The sequence below is a fragment of the Saimiri boliviensis genome, chromosome 2 (assembly GCF_048565385.1).
Source record: "Saimiri boliviensis isolate mSaiBol1 chromosome 2, mSaiBol1.pri, whole genome shotgun sequence".
Taxonomy (NCBI): Eukaryota; Metazoa; Chordata; class Mammalia; order Primates; family Cebidae; genus Saimiri; species Saimiri boliviensis.
Window position 1 is genome coordinate 99,370,303 of NC_133450.1, and position 20,074 is coordinate 99,390,376.

The 20,074-nt window shown below is 40.8% G+C and overlaps 1 protein-coding gene across 11 annotated transcripts in view; it reads left to right on the forward strand.

The window, feature by feature from the left end:
* NEMF (nuclear export mediator factor) overlaps positions 1-20,074 on the forward strand; it is a 79,527-nt gene that overhangs the window by 58,268 nt on the left and 1,185 nt on the right. For 10 of the 11 annotated variants that reach the window (XM_074393976.1, XM_074393973.1, XM_074393974.1 and 7 more), the window contains 11 exons: positions 939-996; positions 1,510-1,568; positions 1,664-1,784; positions 3,233-3,512; positions 4,233-4,275; positions 4,404-4,453; positions 8,095-8,248; positions 14,167-14,244; positions 14,401-14,598; positions 18,544-18,576; positions 19,922-20,022. In XM_074393976.1, coding sequence (XP_074250077.1) covers positions 939-996; positions 1,510-1,568; positions 1,664-1,784; positions 3,233-3,512; positions 4,233-4,275; positions 4,404-4,453; positions 8,095-8,248; positions 14,167-14,244; positions 14,401-14,598; positions 18,544-18,576; positions 19,922-20,022 — 1,175 coding nt within the window. Of the gene's footprint in view, positions 1-938; positions 997-1,509; positions 1,569-1,663; positions 1,785-3,232; positions 3,513-4,232; positions 4,276-4,403; positions 4,454-8,094; positions 8,249-9,494; positions 10,768-14,166; positions 14,245-14,400; positions 14,599-18,543; positions 18,577-19,921; positions 20,023-20,074 lie in introns of those variants that run through there. The other variant, XM_074393982.1, reaches the window with a different exon arrangement.

Sequence of the window (20,074 nt, forward strand, 5' to 3'; positions counted from 1 at the left end):
TGTTGCCCAGACTGGAGTGCACTTGCACAGTCTCTGCTCATTGCAGCCTCTGCCTCCTGGGTTCAAGTGATTCTCCTGCCTCTGCCTCCCAAGTAACTGGGATCACAGGCGTGCGCCACCACACCTAGCTAATTTTTCTATTTTTGTGGAGATGGGGTTTTGCCATCTTAGCTAGGCTTGTCTCAAACTCCTGGCCTCAAGTGATCCTCCTCCCTCTGTCTCCCAAAGTGCTGGGATTACAGGCGTGAGCTAACACACCTGCCCCCTTGAAATTTTAATAACTATGACTAATAAAGTTACTCTCAAGATCTGGAGGTTTCACAGATGTATAAAATTTTTTTTTTATTGTAGGATAAAGTTCACTCACTTTCTGTTTTGCCAAACTAGGATATATTTTTTAAAATCTGCTATCTTTATTTTATAAAGTAAAAGGTTACTTTATTATTAAAAACAGTATCTTAGAAAAAGATTTTATTTAGTAAGTAGAGCTTTCTTTTAGTAAAGATAGCTTTATGATAAGCACATTAAACTATCCTTAATTTTCTCATTATATCTCATGCTGGAAGAGATGAGTGGACCAGTTCCGGGTGTCATCATTGCTGGGCGTGGTGGCTCAACACCTGTAATCCCAGCACTTTGGGAGGCCAAGGCAGGTGGATCACAAGGTCAAGAGTTTAAGACCAGCCTGGCCAACACAGTGAAACCCTGTCTCTACTAAAAATACAAAAACTAGCCAGCATAGTGGTGCATGCCTGTAATCCCAGTTCCTTAGGAGGCTGAGGCAGGAGAATCTCTTAAACCCAGGAGGTGGAGGTTGCAGTGAGCCGAGATCGCGCCATTGCACTCCAGCCTGGGTAACGAGAGCAAAGCTCCATCTCAAAAAAAAAAAAAAAAATCCTGTGTATTTTAAATAATAAGAATATTATTGTGTTTTTCAGGTATCTAAAACAGCACCAACAGGAGAATATTTGACAACAGGAAGCTTCATGATAAGAGGTAATGACTTGACGGGAACAATACCCCTGCACTTGTCAGTGGATTATGGAGACAGGTTTGAGGACAATTGACAAATACTCTCAGAACAGAAACTAATTACCCAGTTTTCCTATATGAAGTCTGTTATGAAGTAAGGAAATTCTTGCCATGATGTGGCAAGTTGACTATTTGTCATATCTTCTTTATATATATTTTTATTGAGGGGAATGCACTTTCACAGAGTTTAGTTATAAGGGTAAGAAAGTATAGTCCAAACTTATTTCTGAAAATAGAATATTCAGGGTCTGACTAAACCAGAAAATATTAGACCAAGCATGTATTTTTTTTCTTCTTAATAACTGTTCCCTGTACATAGGGCCCAATTGTATAAATGGGAAATGTTATTCATGACATAGTAAAAGACAAAATGGATATGACTATTTAATGTCATCTGACACTAATTTTTTTTTGTTTTGCAAGCAAAACCTGGAGAAAATTGATTTTTAAAGTATCTATGTACTTTATCTTTTGTAGGAAAAAAGAATTTTCTTCCTCCTTCATATCTAATGATGGGGTTTAGCTTCCTTTTTAAGGTACTCTTCAGCTTCTTGGTTATTTATCTATTTTTTTTCTGATTTTCATTAGTCTTATCTAAAGCTCCATAACTGAAAAATAACTATTTCTTTAGGTAGATGAGTCTTGTGTTTGGAGACATCGGGGTGAGCGAAAAGTCAGAGTACAGGATGAAGACATGGAGACACTGGCAAGTTGCACAAGTGAACTCATATCAGAAGAAATGGAACAATTAGGTAGTTTATATATTTTAAGAAATTAGCTTGTGATATTTTTTGTTACTTAGTTTTGCTTCTAAATCCTTAGATTATGTCTCTTTTGGGATAATCTAAATATCAAAAAATCTCCCAAAACTCAAAGTACTTGCTGTCAATTTTACTGAATTTTGTTTTTGGAAATGCTAAATATACTTATTCTAGTGAATTTAAAATTATTTATTGGGCCGGGCATTGTGGCTCATGCCTGTAATTTCAGCTCTTTGGGAAGCCAAGGCAGGTGGATTGCTTGAGCTCAGCTCAGGAGTTTGACATCAGCCTTGGCAACATGGCAAAACTCCATCTCTACAAAAAAAAAAATCAGCCAGGCGTTGTGAGCACCTGTAGTCCCAGCTATTCAAGAGACTGGGGTGGGAGGATTGCTTGTACCTGGGAGACAGAGGTTACAGTGAGCCTAGTTTCACTACTGCTACTGCACTCTAACCTGGGCAACAGAATGAGACCCTGTCTCAAAAAAAAAAAAAAAAAAAGTAATTGGATCCATACTAACATACTTTATGTTTATATAGTGAAACTTCAGTGTTTAATGGATAATGCATAAAACTGTTTAACAAAGATAGACTTGGGTAAATGTGGATTAGCATTTACTTTTGGATTTAGGAATTAAAAGTGATAGATGAATTTATAACAAGTGCAGTTTCTCATATGAGAATTTGGCTTGATTTAATAAAATATTTGTTTTATGTAGAGAGCAATTATAGTTGCTGGAATAAATTTACCGGCCTACCTAAGGGAACGAGGCAAAATACTCTCTCTAAGCTACTTTTGTAGTTATTCTCTCTCCTAAGGTCATTCCTTTTTACAGGTAATACGCATTGTTTCATTTACTATTACTGTTGTTCTGCAAGATTCCATTGATTGAGGCTCACCGTGTCCCTGGGATTATATAAAGTGCCTTATTTGCATTATTTTTTATTCTCACAACCACCCTTTTCAGATGAGTGGTGGCATTTCATTTTGCAGGTGAAGCGGTAGTGCAGGTGAACACTACTATTAGACAGTGTTCATTTTGCAAAAGAATGAGCACCTGCTATGTGTGAGTTATATAACATGTATTTAAGTTTTCTTGTGCAAATTATAAAAGCAACAGTTACACAACTGATTTTACTGTCTTGCTTTTTGGAAATATCCAACTAAGGCAAAGTTGTGGTTTTCCTTGTTGAAAGGGTAGCAGTGTCCAAAGAAATTTCTGTGGTAAAGGATCTTGGAGACCATTTAATTCAACCTATTCATGATACAGGCTATTCTTTTGTCTAAGAGTACCCTTTGGGAATGATCAGGCATTTTTCTGGTGATCTTCTGGAGAAATATGGGAGAGACAGTCAATGGAATATTTTTATGAAGTTTTCAGGAAATCACCTGGCTTGGTTGGTAGTCCCACACTGACTTTCCTTATGGTAATTCCACAGATGGAGGTGACACTAGCAGTGAGGAGGATAAAGAGGAACATGAAACTACTCCTGTAGACGTAGAACTCATGACTCAGGTTGACCAAGAGGATATCACTGTTCAGAGTGGTAGAGATGAACTAAATGAGGAACTCATTCAGGAAGAAAGCTCTGAAGATGAAGGAGAATATGAAGAGGTTAGAAAAGATCAGGATCTTGTTGGTGAAATGAAGGATGAAGGGGAAGAGACATTAAATTATCCTGATACTACTATTGACTTGTCTCACCTTCAGCCTCAAAGGTAATTTAAAATCTAATTTTAGGTATTATTGTGTAAGCTGAGAATGATGATGAGGTAATCCTTACAAAGATAATACCAAAAGTGACATCAGTACTTTTACCCTCCATTGTCTTATTACTTTTTCACCATTTGATTGGGTCTCTGCAAAGAAATTCCCAGAACCGTGGTAGAAAAATACAGTGAATATAAAGTGGCCAAACTAGATCCAAATATAAACAAGTAAATGGTTATAAATGCTAAAAACATAAAGGCAATTCCATCAAAGAAATGTGTTTTAGTCAATATAATGTCTCACAGATCATCAGGTGAATAGTCCATAGTTATAAATGCATTATTAATGGGGTAATTCAGAACAGCCTAGGAGTCAGACAGATCAGTATTTCGTCTTAGGGTTTGTCGTGGGGAAGTTACTTCGTGTGTAAGCTTCCGTTTCCTTCTTGGTGAAAACAGAACGGTATCCCTTTCATAGGATTTGGTGACAATTTTATGCATGTATACCTTCTGATAGTGCCTGACAGTAAATTTTCAATGCATGTCTCCTATTTTAAAATATATATGGAAGTGTGGAGAGAGGAGCAATTTGATTGTATGTTTTTCTAACTTTACAAATTTGAAAATTTGTTGGATTGCCAGTATTTAAAAATATGATGTAGAAATGTTTTGGGACCTTGTAAATGAATGCTTTTTAGAGGCTTATAGCGACTCCCTTCTGTTTCATAGGTCCCTCCAGAAGTTGGCTTCAAAAGAGGAATCTTCTAATTCTGTAAGCTGTTTTCACATTTTTATGAAGAATATCCTTTTCTCAATGAATACTTTTCTACTTTTTAATTTTACTTTTAAAAAAATTAATAGCAGTGTTGTTTGCATTTGCCTGTTACTTTGTTTTAACAGAGTGACAGTAAATCACAGAGCCGGAGACATTTGTCAGCCAAGGAAAGAAGGTAAACATATCTGTCTTACCTAACTAAAAAGCACGTTTTGTTTTTTTTTTTAATTGACAGCTTAGCTATCACAGATTACTTAGCTGTTTAAAGACTTCCTTCAGTAAATTTACCAAGATTTACCACCAATTTTTAGTTTTTAATATTAAGCTCTGATACATTTTTCTGTTTAAGGACCCTAATCTGTCACTATAATCAGGGAAATAGATCTAGTAGAGTAGTCCTCACTTAACGTTTTCTTTCTTTCTTTTTTGTCTTTTGAGACAGGGTCTCGTTCTGTTGCCCTGGCTGGAGTGCAGTGGCACAGTCATGACTACAGCCTCAAACTCCCAGGCTCAGGCAGTCTCCTGCTTGAGCATCCTGAGTAGCTGGGAATACAGGCGCGTGCCACTACAAAAATTTTTATATTATTTTGTAGAGCTGGGGTTTCATCATGCTGCCGAGGCTGGTCTTGAACTCCTCAGCTCAAGTGATCCTCCCACCTTGGCCGCCCAAAGTGGTGGGATTACAGGCATGAGCCATCATGCCTGGCCTTCACTTAACATTTTCAGTAGGTTCTTGGAAACTTGGGCTTTAAGGGAAACAAAGTATAATGAAGCCCATTTTGCCATAGGCTAATTGATATAAACCGGAGTTAAGTTCCACCGGCATATTTTTCGTCACAAAACCATCGCCAAACTTCTAAATAAAGACCAAAAACCCTTCTAATATTAAACATTGAAGTAAATGTAAACTATACGTACATTTAAGGAAGATTAATAAAAGCAAGCAAGATAATTGTTTACCCAGTTTTTGGTGAATCAATGAGTGATGGCAGTTGTAGTGGTAGTGGATTAAATCAAGGACTGTTTGCAAAGTGAAAGTTGTAGAGGACCTCCTACCACCTTGAGGTTCAAAAACAGTAACAAATATGGTAGATTCATTAAAAACACTTTCATACTACATTGTTTATTGTACATTTGTAGGACTGTGTTTACTTTATGAATTTTTGATTGTCATTTATATTCATTCATTCATTTGTTTTTCAACTGCTTATGTTAAGGATCATTGGTGGCCAGAGCCTGTCCTGGCAGATCAGGGCAAAAGGCCAGAACCAACCCTGAATAGGAGGTCATTTCATTGCAGGGCATGTACACCTGCAGTCACTCATGCTGGGATAATTTAGAAATCACCTGGCATGAAAAATGCCAGTTAACCTAACATGTGCATTTTGGGATGGGAGAGAAAACCTGAGTACCTGGTGAAAACTCACAGACATGGGGAGAATATGTAAATTCTGCACAGACAGTGGCTGTGGCCAGGAATAAGTTTTGTTCTTATCAAAGTTGTAACAAAATGATGTTGAATGAAATGACGGTATTTGAGGACTTGCTGTAATAAGACCTTTTATTATATAAACATGTACAAAAATGATTGCAGTGTATTACATAGAACTGGTTCTAGGATAATATTGGCAGGAATAAATAGGAATATCTGAAATTAGGAAAGGTTTTTTTTAGACAAGAGTCTCACTCTGTCACCCAGGCTGGAGTACAATCTCGTGATCTCAGCTTTCTGCAAACTCTGTCTCCTGGGTTCAAGCAACTCTCCTGCCTCAGCCTCCCAAGTAGCTGGGACTACAGCCGTGTATCACCACACTGGGCTGATTTTTAATATTTTTAGTAGTGATGGGGTTTCACTGTGTTAGCCAGGATGGTCTTGATCCCATGACCTTGATCCGCCCGCCTCGGCCTCCTAAGTTTGGACTCCTGGATTCAGGAAGTAGTCATAAATATGCAAATGGTATCTGAAAGTGATAAAGTAGTTCAAGAGTAAGAGAGTGCTGTGAGTTCAGGTGTTTGGGGAAATAACATCAGAAGTATACACCTTGAAAGATATGTTAGCAGTTAGATAAACAAAAGAGAAGACTCCAAGGAGAATTAGCATTAACAAAGGGGAGTGCTTCTTTGGGATAACATGCATATTGCTTTAGGGAAATGATAAACAGACTGAGTTGGAAGGAAGAGAAAGTTTATTAAATGGTAGATGATATGATTGGAGAAGTAAATTTGGACTAAAAGCGGAGTCCTTAAAAGCTAAGGATCGGCCGGGCGCGGTGGCTCAAGCCTGTATTCCCAGCACTTTGGGAGGCTGAGGCGGGTGGATCACGAGGTCGAGAGATCGAGACCATACTGGTCAACATGGTGAAACCCCGTCTCTACTAAAAATACAAAAAAAAAATTAGCTGGGCATGGTGGCGCGTGCCTGTAATCCCAGCTACTCAGGAGGCTGAGGCAGGAGAACTGCCTTAATGCAGGAGGCGGAGGTTGCGGTGAGCCGAGATCGGGCCATTGCACTCCAGCCTGGGTAACAAGAGCGAAACTCCGTCTCAAAAAAAAAAAATGCTAAGGATTTTGGACTCTACCCTTTAAAGTGATAGGAAGAGAATGTGACATAGGCAAACAAGGAAGATTAATATAGAAGTTAATGGCCAGATGTGGTGGCTCATGCCTGTAATTCCAGCACTTAGGGAGGCTGAGGTGAATGGATCACATGAGATCAGGAGTTTCAGACCAGCCTGACCAACATGTTGAAACCCCATTATCTACTAAATATACAAAATTAACTGGGCATGGTGGCACAAGCTCCATCTTGTTCAGATTATGTAGATCAGGCGTCCCCAAACTTTTTACACAGGGGGCCAGTTCACTGTCCCTCAGACCGTTGGAGGGCCGCCACATACTGTGCTCCTCTCACTGGTCAGTGAAAATGACCAATGAAAGAGGTGCCTCTTCCTGAAGTGCGGAGGGGGACCGGATAAATGGCCTGAGGGGGCCGCCTGATGTAGATGCTGGAGGAAGTCTGGGTGGGATGTAATGAAGACCTGGACTAAGGTGTTGGCATTGGGAAAAGAAAGAAAAATATCACAGTAATAAAATTTACCCTTTCTTCTTCATCTGTGTAATTTTTTTTTTTTTTTTTTTTGAGACGGAGTTTCGCTCTTGTTACCCAGGCTGGAGTGCAATGGCGCTATCTCGGCTCACCGCAACCTCCGCCTCCTGGGTTCAGGCAATTCTCCTGCCTCAGCCTCCTAAGTAGCTGGGATTACAGGCACGCGCCACCATGCCCAGCTACTTTTTTGTATTTTTAGTAGAGACGGGGTTTCACCATGTTGACCAGGATGGTCTCGATCTCTCGACCTCGTGATCCACCTGCCTCGGCCTCCCAAAGTGCTGGGATTACAGGCTTGAGCCACCACGCCCGGCCATCTGTGTAATTTTTAATTCATTTAGTCAACCAACCAGTCAACAAATGTTTTATTGAATGCCTAAGACCTGCCAAGACTATCTTGATAAAAAGACTACCCATCCCAGTGCGAGGCCATCAAGGTATTCAGGGGCTAAATGTGCCTAGTGAGTAAGGATGAGTCGGGGTGACGATAAGTTGACCTTGGATGTTGGAAAGAAAGATAAATTCATGAGAGAAGAAAAATTTTTATCTTTTTCCTATGCGATGATTTTGAGCATCTTCTTACATGGTGATTATCAAGCAGAAACCATGATTGCTTATGTATTATATATGTGCCCTTTCCTATACAACTTTTTTAGGGCACTAAGAATTTGAAATTGTAAGAAAGATGTTTTGCTATCATTTTTATTTAGGGAAATGAAAAAGAAAAAACTTCCAAGTGACTCAGGAGATTTAGAAGTGCTAGAGGGAAAGGACAAAGAAAAAGAAATTACTGTGCACGTTGAAACTCATCAGAACACAAGCAAGAATGTTACAGCTGTGCAGCCAATGAAACGAGGACAAAAGGTAAACTTCAGAATGATCTATATGGCTCACAGTGAAGTTGTGAGGTTCTTTTTAGTGTTTTAAAGTTGAAGTGAAATAGGAAATGTAAGCCAAAAAATAATCCTGTGTGATTTCCTTTGAGTAAAAATTAATTGAGTAAATACAGCATTTAGGGAACATAGAGATCACCATTAAAAGTTCTTTAGACTTTTAAGAACATCTGCCCAGAAACTCTCATTTTATCTCAAAGAGAAATAGTAGATTATGGTTTGTCAAAGTCTCCCCACTACTTAAGTTGCAGAGCTGATATTTATTGAGAATTTAGCTCAACAATTTTTCAGTTATCAATGTGATTTTGGTTAAGGTTCTTACATATTTTACTAAAGGTGGATGATGAAGAAAGAAGTACTTGTGATAGAACATGCTTTTTCCACACTTCCTCCCCTCCCCCAACTCCCCCAAGATGGAGTCTTGCTCTCTAGCTCACGTCAGAATGCAGTGGCGCACTCGAGGCTCACAGCAGCAGCCTTAACTCCTGGCCTCCAGTGATCTTCCCCTGTCAGTCTTCAAGGTAGCTGAGACGACACCGGTGCATGCTATTAAAAAATTAACTAATAAAAATTCGCTAAATTTTTAAATTTTTTTGTAGAGGTGGGGTCTATATTGTCCAGGCTGGTCTCAAACTCCCAGACTCAAGTGATCTTCCTGCCTCACCCTCCTGAAGTGCTGGGACAAGAGGTGTGTTAGCCATCATGTCTGGTTACAACATAATACACTCTGCAAAATGCTGTAGCAGCGGGCGTAGTGACTCATGGCTGTAATCCTAGCACTTTGGGAGGCCAAGGTGGGTGGATCACTTGAGGCCAGGAGTTCAAGACCAGCCTAGCCAACATGGTAAAACCCCATCTCTACTAAAACTACAAAAATTGATTTATGTCTCTTCATGATAAAAGAAAAAACAAAGAAAAAAAGTACAAAAATCAGCCAGGCATAGTGGTACATGCCTGTACTCCCAGCCACTCAGGTGGTTAAGGCCGAAGAATTGCTTGAACCCGGGAGGCAGAGATTGCAGTGAGTCAAGATCACGCCACTGTATTCCAGCCTGGGTGATTGATTTCCCTATGAGGTAGTAAAATATTTAATGCTAGAATTTTTGCAACAGTATGTTATTAACATGGGAGTAGCTAGACAGAAAAGTAAGACAATAAAATCTAGACACTGGATCTCTACCTGATACTTAACATTTTAGCATGTGATAAAATTACAGATCATTTAAGAAGATATGAAATATTCAAAATGATGGCTAACCATGTGAAAACAGTACCACAGTAAATTCCAGGTGGAGAAAGAAAAGAACTATCAACAAAATTGAAAAACAAATGACAAATCTGGAAAAAAAAAAAAAGGTGATGGAAGAAATGCCGTGTAAACCTGGGGATTTTTTTTTGCTCGTCAAATTAATAGGTACCACGTCAGTCATTCAGTAAATGTTTGAGTGTACAACATGGGAATTCCCGTCAAAAGTTATAACAGCACTTCTGCCGTTTCGACTCAGCAATTCCTCTTTTTTTTTTTCCCTGAGACGGAGTCTCGCGCTGTTGCCAGGCTCGAGTGTCGTAGGGAGATCTCGGCTCACGGCAGCCTCTACCTCCATGGTTCAAGCAATTCTGCCACAGCTTCCCGAGTAGCTGGGACTACTGGTGCGTGCAACCACGCCCGGCTAATTTCACTGTGTTAGTCTTCTGAGCTTGTGATACGCCCGCCTTGGCCTCCCAAAGTGCTGGGATTACAGCCGTAAGCCACGCGCCTGGCCACCCCACCTATTTTTAAAACTTTAATTTCCTAATTGTTAGTTGCTGGTACATGGGAAGACAGCTTTCATATTAGTCTAGTAATGGACATATTTATAGAGCACTTGCTAATTTTTATACTTCATCTGTAGGCAGTCATATTGTCTGCAAATTACGGCTTTTCTTCTAGTCCTAATACCTTTATTTTTCCCATGTTTTTTGCAGTGACTGAAAAGCAAAACTGTAGTGTTTCATGGAAGTAGTAATAGTGTGTATCTTTGTTAATTCCATTAAAGGAACTGTTTAAACCTAAGACTTTATCATTGTGGGATGTTTCCTGTGAGTTGGAGGATACTTTTTTGCAAATTTTGTTTGTTTGTTTGTTTGTTTGCGACGGAGTCTCACTCTGTCACCCAGGCTGAAGTGTAATGGTGCAATCTTGGCTCACTGCAACCTCCTCCTCCCAGGTTCAAGCAATTTTCCAGCCTCAGCCTCCTGAGTAGCTGGGATTATAGGCGCTCACTAGCACACCTCGCTAATTTTTGTATTTTTAGTAGAGATGGGTTTTACCATGTTGACTGGGCTGGTCTCAAACTTCTGACCTCAGGTGACCTGCCCGCCTCAGCCTCCCAAAGTGCTGGGATTACAGCCATGAGCCACCATGCCCAGCCTGAAAGTTATTTTTAATGATGAGTTAAATGTTACTGAATGGTTTTTCTGTATCAATTGCATTCTTTTTTTTTTTTTTTTTTTTCAAGACAAGGTCTCACTCTGTTGTCCAGGCTGGAATGCATTGGTATGGTTATGGCCCACTGCAGCCTCAATCTCCTGGGCCTAAACAATCTTTCTACCTCAATTTCCCAAACAGCTGAGATCACAGGCTTGTGCCACCATGCCTGGCTAATTTTTATTTTTATTATTTGTAGAGATGGGATCTTGTTATTTGCCCAGGCTGGTCTTTAACTCCTAGGGTCAAATTATCCTCCCACTTTGGCCTCTGAAAATGCTAGAATTACAGGCAGGAGCCACCATGCCCAGCCTATTGCATTTTTTTCTTGATTAATCAGTCAATATGGTATTTAAACTTGAGAAAAATCTATTAATTGGCCTCTAATTTCTCATACTTTCTCTGCCTGGTTTTTGGGTATACATTATACCAGTTTCATAAAGTCAGTTGAGGTCCTTTTCCTCTTTTTCTGCTCTCTAGAACTTTGTATGATACGGAGATTGTGGCCAGGCACAGTGGCTCATGCCTGTAATCCCAGCTCTTTAGGAGACTGAGACGGGTGGATCACCTGAGGTCAAGAGTTTGAGACCAGCCTGGCCAACATGGTGAAACCCCGTCTGTACTAAAAATATAAAAATTAGCCAGGTGTGGTGGCTCGCGCCTATAGGTCCCCGCTTCTCAGGAGGCTGAGGAAGGAAAATGACTTGAGCCTGGGAGGCAGAGGTTGCAGTGAGCCAAGGTTACGTGCTATACTCCAGCCTGGGCAACAGAGCAATACTGTCAAGAAAAAAATGGAGATTGTTCCTTGGAGCTGGATAGCATTTGCTTATAAAACTAGACCTAATGTTTTGGGTTTTGTGAGACCTTTTTTTTTTTTTTTTAATTTTAGACTGGGCCTCACTTTGTTGCCCAGGCTGGGATGTCGTGATCTTGGCTCACTGCAGCTTTGACCTCCTGGGCTCCAGCGATTCCTCCCACCTCAGCTTCCCTCGTAGCTGGGACCACAAGGTGTGCTACCGTGCCCAGCTATTGTGAGGAGGTTTTTAAGTACTAATTTTAATTTCTTTAATGAGTTTAGGTTTATTCGGGTTTTCTGGGATTTTTTTTTGAAGTGGGCTTTCCAAAGTTGTATTTTCTAAGAAATTCTGTTCTCATCAGGTTTTCCATTTCTCAGTCTAGTTTATTGGTAACAATATTAATTTTTTTCTCAATTTTTTTGAGGTACAGTGTACATAATAGTAAAATGCATAGATCTTAAGTTTTTGGCTCAGTGAATTTTCATAAGCACCCACATCTGTGAAACCGCCACCCAGATCCAGATACTTGGAATCTTTCCAACATCCCAGAAGGCTCATACGTGCCGCTTTCTAAGAATATCCCCACGTGACTTGTTTGTTTTTTGAGAGAGTTTCACTCTTGTTTCCCAGGCTGGCGTGTAACAGCACGATCTTGGCTCACTGCAACCTCTGTCTCCTGGGTTAAAGTGATTCTCATGCTTCAGCCTCCCAAGAAGCTGGAATTACAGGCATGCACCACCAGCCCGGCTAATTTTTTTTGTATTTTTGTTAGAGACGGGGCTTTCACCATACTGGTTAGGCTGGTCTTGAACTCCTGACCTCAGGTTATGCACCTGGCTGACCTCCCAAAGTGTTTAGATTACAGGCGTGAGCCACTGTGCCCGGCCACCACGTAACTTTTGGATCCACAAGTATGCATTTCTGTTTATATACCTATGAGTGGAATTTGCTGGGCTGTGGCATACATGTTATATTTGGCTTTATTAGATACTGCCAATCAGTTTTCTAGAGCACTTGTATTAATTTCCCATCAAGCAGTGTGTGAGTCCCAGTTCCTCCCCATCCTTAGTAACACTTGGTATTGTCTGGTTTTCTTTTTTCAGTCATTAAAGTGTGATACATCTGATACCTCATTTGGCTTTTATTTCATCCCCTTGATGACTAATGATATTGAACACTTTCTCATGTTTAGTAGATCTTTGTATATCCTCTTTTTGAAGTGACTATTTAAAAAATTGGTTTGTCCTGTCTTTCTAGTTGATGTCTAAAAGTTCTCTGTAATCCTGAATACAAGTCCTTTCTTGGATATATGTATTATTGTAAGTGCTTTTCACACTTTGGGGCTTGCTTTGTTTCACTTCTGTAATAATGTTTTTTGATGAGTAGCATTTTAAAATTCTAATGAAGTCTGATTTATCACTCCTTTCTCTTACGGTGTTTGTGTCCTCTTTAAAGAAGACTTTTTTTAAAATTTGAGACAGAGCCTCACCCTGTCACCCAGGCTGGAGTACAATGGCATGATCTTGGTTCACTGCAACCTTTGCCGCCTCCTGCTTCAGCCTCCCATGTAGCTGGGATTACAGGTACCTGTCACCGTGCCCAGCTAATTTTTGTATTTTTAGTAGAGACAGGGTTTCACCATGTTCGCCAAGCCGGTCTTGAACTCCTGACCCCATGATCCACCCCCCCTCTCAGCCTCCCAAATTATTGGGATTACAGGTGTGAACCACCATACCCAGCCAAGAAGTCTTTACAACTTTAGAAATGTGTTATTTGGGTCCCAGCTAATGCAATTAATCAAGACAAAAATCTCTAGGAGTGGAGCCTACATGCTTTTTTTTTTTTTTTTGAGACGGAGTTTCGCTCTTGTTACCCAGGCTGGAGTGCAATGGCGCGATCTCGGCTCACCGCAACCTCCGCCTCCTGGGTTCAGGCAATTCTCCTGCCTCAGCCTCCTGAGTAGCTGGGATTACAGGCACGCGCCACCATGCCCAGCTAATTTTTTGCACCTTTAGTAGAGACGGGGTTTCACCATGTTGACCAGGATGGTCTCGATCTCTTGACCTCGTGATCCACCCGCCTCGGCCTCCCAAAGTGCTGGGATTACAGGCTTGAGCCACCGCGCCCGGCTACATGTTTATAGTTTAAAACCCTTAGAGTGGTTTGCGTATGTAATCAGGGTAAAGAATCCTTGGTTTATTTAACAAAATTCAGAGTCTTGAAAGCCTCTAGAAAAAGGGCCTAGCCTAGCTTTGCTGCTTTATTTCCTTTTCTTCCTCTATGTATACCCCAACTCCAGCCAAATGTGATGACTTGCTGTTACTGATTACTATTCTCTTCCTTTTTAGACTGACTTTTCCAATACGGTTTTATGTCTTCCTCACAGCTCTTTATGTTGTGTTAATTTATCCTTACTTCGCTGTGTATCTTCTCTCCACCCTATGGTAAATTCCTTGAGGACGAGAACTGCGGTTGTCCATCTTCGTAGCCTTCATATTGTTTAGTATAATGGGGCCTTATTCAATAAGCATTTTCGGCAAAGAATATAAAGTAACACCTTTTCTAAGTGTTTGTTGACATTTTTGTACTGCTGAATTTTCCAACAAAAATCTTCTGATTTTCTAGAGTAAAATGAAAAAAATGAAGGAAAAATACAAAGACCAGGATGAAGAAGACCGTGAACTTATCATGAAATTGCTGGGGGTAAATAACATCTAAAAACATTTCTTCTTTTGCTTTTCAAATGGGCATCTAGTCCACTGCTTAGCATATGACAGGCATTCAATACATTCTTGTTAAACTATTGACAGTATTGAAAATAACTGATGACACCCAATGAGTTTCCTTTATGAATTAAAGTCTGCAGGTTCAAACAAAGAAGAAAAAGGGAAGAAGGGGAAGAAAGGAAAAACAAAGGATGAACCTGTGAAGAAACAGCCCCAGAAACTCAGAGGTGGAGAAAGGGTCTCTGACAACATTAAGAAAGAAAGTCCATTTCTTGAGGTTATTACTCATGAGTTACAAGACTTCACTGTAGATGATCCACATGATGACAAGGTAAGGCTACTATACATGTGGGCTTCTGCTTCTCAATTAGGGTGATTAACCATCCTGGGGATCCCAGGACATGGGACTTTCAGTTCTAAAACCAAGACAAGTGTTAACCCTATTCTTAATGGTATGTCATCTCAAAAATACAGCCTGAAAGACTAAAATTGCAGTATCTTATCTAAGCATGATAATGGTAATATTGATAGCTGATAAAAATGTTGTTAAAAGCTTTTAGGAAGTAATCAGTTTTATGGAGAGGCTTTGATTCTTATGGGAAATGAATTAAAATAAGACAGAATTGGGATTGTCTTGAAGATGAGTAGAAAATAAATTTTTACTTTCTCTAAGCATTTCTATAGGAATCTATGCTATATTGTCTTACATAATGTTGAAAATGGATACACCGTTTAAGAGCCAAGTACTCTGGTAATAAAACCAGTAAGAAGTTGATATTTTTCCAGCTAAGATGATTGCCTGATTGTTTTATTAACAATACAGCAATCCAGCCTTCAGTATATCTTCTTACATGAATGTGTACATCTTGAATTTTTTTTTTCTTTTTGCGACAGAATCTTGCTTCTTTGTCCAGGCTGGAGTGCAATGGTGCAATCTCAGCTCACTGCAACCTCTACCTCCCAGGTTTGAGCAATTCTTCTGCCTCAGCCTCCCAGGTAGCTGGGATTACAGGCATGTGCCAGCACACCCAGCTAATTTTTTTTGTATTTTTAGTAGAGACGGGGTTTTGCCATGTTGGCCAAGCTGGTCTTGAACTCCTGACATCAAGTGATTTGCCCACCTCAGCCTCCCGAAGTGCCGGATTACAGCTGTGAGCCACCACGCCTGGTGAATTTTTTTTTGGCAGAAACTTTTTTTTTTTAAAGGCACTCTGTCCCCCAGGCTGGCATGCAGGGGCATAATCTGGGCTCACTGCAACCTCCGCCTTCTGGATTCAAGTGATTTTTCTTCCTTAGCCTTTCAAGTAGCTGAGATTACAGGCATGCACCATCACACCTGGCTAATTTTTATATATTTAGTAGAGATGGGATTTCACCATGTTGACTAGGCTAGTCTTCAACTCCTGATCTCAGGTGATGCACCTGCCTTGGCCTCCCAAAGTGTTGGGATTATAGGTGTGAGCTACCATGCCCAGCCTGTTTATTTTTTAATAACTTGGTTTAAAATGGAGAATGAATTTAAAAATTTTACTTTCATCACCAGCATTTGTTTCTTTTTTTTTTTTTTTTTGAGATAGTCTTGCTCTGTCGCCAGGCTGGAGTGCAGTGGTGCAATCTCAGCTCACTGCAACCTCCACCTCCCGGGTTCAAGTGATTCTCCTGCTTCAGCCTCCTGAGTAGCTGGGACTACAGGCGTGCACCACCACCCCTGGCTAATTTTTTTATTTTTAGTAGAGACAGGGTTTCACCATGTTGGCCAGGATGGTCTCAATCTCTTCACCTTGTGATCCGCCCACCTCAGCCTCCCAAAATGCTGGGATTATAGGCATGAGCCACTGCGCTCTGCCTGTCACCAGTATTTTTTTATGTAGTTAAAACTTGAGTTATAATTGTGTGTTCGGCCGGGCGCGGTGGCTCAAGCCTGTAATCCCAGCACTTTGGGAGGCCGAGGCGGGTGGATCACGAGGTCGAGAGATCGAGACCAACCATGGTCAACATGGTGAAACCCCGTCTCTAATAAAAATACAAAAAATTAGCTGGGCATGGTGGTGCGTGCCTATAATCCCAGCTACTCGGGAGGCTGAGGCAGGAGAATTGCCTGAACCCAGGAGGCGGAGGTTGCGGTGAGCCGAGATGGTGCCATTGCACTCCAGCCTGGGTAACAAGAGCGAAACTCCGTCTCAAAAAAAAAAAAAAAAAGAATTGTTAATTGTGTGCTCAGTTTAGTGCAGGCAATACTTACAGGGATTCCGTATTACTATTTTGTTTTTTTCCCTGCTGAACAGTGGTGTTTAGTAATACTAAAACTCATTTTGGCTCTTAAAATTTTTACATTATTCTTACATTCCGTAAATCGTAGACTCATAGTTACTCACTAGAGGTGTTAATTATTAATACTCTTTCATGAGTAGGTGCTATGGTCTAAATGTTCGTATCCCCTGAGAATTCATATATGAGAACCCAACTACCCAATATGTTAGTATTAAGAGGTTGGGCCATTAGGAAGCTACTAAGTCATGAGGGCTCTTCTGTCATGAATGAGATGAGTGCCCTTTTGTTGTGTGAGGACACTGCAGTAAAGTGCCATCTTTTTTTTTTTTTTTTTTTTCTTTTTGAGATGGAGTCTTGCTCTGTCACCCAGGCTGGAATGCAGTGGCACCATCTCCGCTCACTGCAACCTCTGCCTCCCAGGTTCAAGTAATTCTTCTGCCTCCCAAGTAGCTGGGACTATAGGCGTGCCACCACGTCTGGCTGATTTTTTTATTTTTAGTAGTGACAAGGTTTCATCATGTTGGCAAGGCTGGTCTCAAACTCCTGACCTTGTGATCTGCCCGCCTCGGCCTCCCAAACTGCTGGAATTATAGGTGTGAGCCAGTGTACCCAGCTGGTGCCTTTTTTTAAGATAGGGTCTCCCTGTGTTGCCCAAACTGGTCTGGAACTCCTGGGCTCAAGGGATCTTCCCACCTCAGCCTCCCAAAGTGCTGGGATTACAGGTGTGAGCCACCACACCTAGCCTAAGGTGCCATTTTTGGGGCAAGCCCTGGTCAGACATTGAATCTGCTGGTGCCTTGATGCTGGACTTCCCAGTGTCCAGAACTATAAGAAGTAAAACTTCCGTTGTTTATCAATTATACAGTCTAAGGTATTTTGTTACAGTAGTCTGAACAGACTGCAATAGAAGTTATCTCCAGATAGATTTTTCTTATATAAGCAAACAAAATTAAGCATATTTTACGGGATATGGGAAAAATTTATCCGAAACTGTTGAATAGATATTTAAAAATAAAAGTTCTGGCCAGGCATGGTGGCTCACGCCTGTAATCCCAACACTTTAGGAGACTGAGATGCGTGGATCACAAGGTCAGGAGTTTGAGACCAGCCTGACCAACATGGTGAAATCCCCATCTCTACTAAAAGTACAGAAATGAGCCGGGTATGGTGGCATGTACTGTAATCCCAGTTACTCGGGAGGCTCCAGCAGGAGAATCACTTGAACCCAGAAGGTGGAGGTTGCTGTAAGCTGAGATTGTACCACTGCCCTCCAGATTGGGTGATAGACTGTCTCAAAAAAAAAAAAAAAAAAATTCTTTTGACCAGAATTCTCCATTTGCTTTTCTCCTGGCAAACATACCAATCTTAGTTGTCATTTTAAATTGGGCCTGTAACTTTTGCTGCTTTACCATATAGTTTATGTGAAAGTTTGGGTTCCCTCCTCCTCTACTTCAGAGAACTACCCTTCTTATCTTGAACAACAGTACTTTTTTTTTTTTTTTTGAGACAGAGTCTCACTCTGTCACCAGGCACTAGGCTGGAGTGCAGTGGCACAATCTCAGCTCACTGCAACCTCCGCCTCCTGGGTTCAGGCAATTCTCCTGCCTCAGCCTCCTGAGTAGCTGGGACTACAGGCGCACGCCGCCACGCCCAGCTAATTTTTTGTATTTTTAGTAGAGACAGGGTTTCACCATGTTGGCCAGGATGGTCTCGATCTCTTGACCTTGTGATCCGCCCGCCTCGGCCTCCCAAAGTGCTGGGATTACAGGCTTGAGCCACCGCGCCCAGCCAGTACTTTCTTAAGTAATAAGCAGACACACATAAACACATACGAATCCACTTCAGAGTTTTAGGATACTGAAGAATATAACCTTGAGGCCCCTATCCTGTGGGTCCGAAATGACAGTCTGGGTATGTCATTGTTTCTTTCTCCTTACGGCTTAATGGTGTGGAATTTCATTTTACATTATAGCTGACATTTTTTATTTTTATATGTTTGGAACAGGAAGAACAAGATCTGGATCAACAGGGAAATGAGGTACGATTTCATGTTGGGGTTCCTACTGCAACACTGCGATTACACCTGGTTCCCAGAATGTTTGGAACACTGCTTACTAAAACTCAAAAACCTAAGGCAAGACTGTAGGCTATGAAGTCAAACTTGTGGGGTCTTAATCCCAACTCTGCTATATGTAACTGTGTAAACTTGGAACAATATTCTTTGTGCCTGAGTTTCCTCATCTGAAGAATGGGGATAATGTCCCTACCCAGGAGAGGGTTGTTTTGGTAACTAATATATGTAAAGGGCATTTAGAAAAGTTTATGGCACATAGCAAACACTCAAATATCAAGTATAGTTCAGCACCAAGCGTTGTCCTAAATCTAAGTTTACTCATATTGTTAAATAAATGGCAATCTCACAGGCAGCACAGCAAATAAGAACCCTAAAATGCCCTGAGATTTCTCCTTAATAATGGGTAAGAGAGAAAGCCCAGGGTTTCTCAACTTTGGCACTATTAACATTTGGAGTTGGTTAATTCTTTGTTGTGGGGTCTGTCCCACTCATTATAAAATGGTTAGTGACATCCTTGGCCTTTACCCACTAGATGCCAGTGCAGCCCCTACCTCTTCCTTCTTATCCCTCATCGTGTCAACCAAAACAATGTCTCCAGACATTGGCCAGTGTCTTCTGAGGGGCAGAATCCTCCCAGGTCAAGAAGCAGTGGTGTAGTCATGCAGGAATGATGATATATTACTGTATCATTTTAATCCATAGTTTTCTGCAACACAGGTAATATCCAACAGTTCCCCCCCCACACACACTTTTCTTTTTTTTGAGACAGAGTCTCTGTCACCCAGGGCAGTGGTAGGATCATGGCCCTCCACAGCCTATACCTCCTGGGCTTAAGTGATCCTCCTACCTCGGCCTCCCGAGTAGCTGGGACTACAGGCACCCACCACTATGCCCAGCTAACTTGTGTATTTTTTTGTAGCTACAGGTTCCTCCATGTTTCCCAGGCTGGAGTTGAACTTCTAGGCTCATGCGATCCACTGCCTCAGACTTCCAGAGTGTTAGGATTACAGGCATGAGCCACTGATCCTGGGCTGCCTTTCTCTTAAATGTAACTATAGGTGGTGTTTTGAAAATTATTCTCATTACTTACTATGCTAGGCAAAAATCAAGTAGTAAAGAATATATTTAAACATTGGTCTTCAATTGTTTGGAACTACAAAGCAGAGTTTAAGTACTTCTGTTCCAACTTAGATGGTATGTGTATCAGAAAAAGGTAAATATGTTGAGATATTAATTCAGCAGTGTTTTAGCATTTTTTTAAAGAGTGGTATAAACTGCTTTTGTAATTGTTTTTATTTGCTCTTTATAGGAAAACCTGTTTGATTCTTTGACAGGCCAGCCACATCCTGAAGATGTACTATTGTTTGCCATTCCAATATGTGCCCCTTACACCACCATGACAAACTACAAGTATGTTACCATTAGTTGACTGAATGGATTTCATGAATTGTTTTGTAATGTT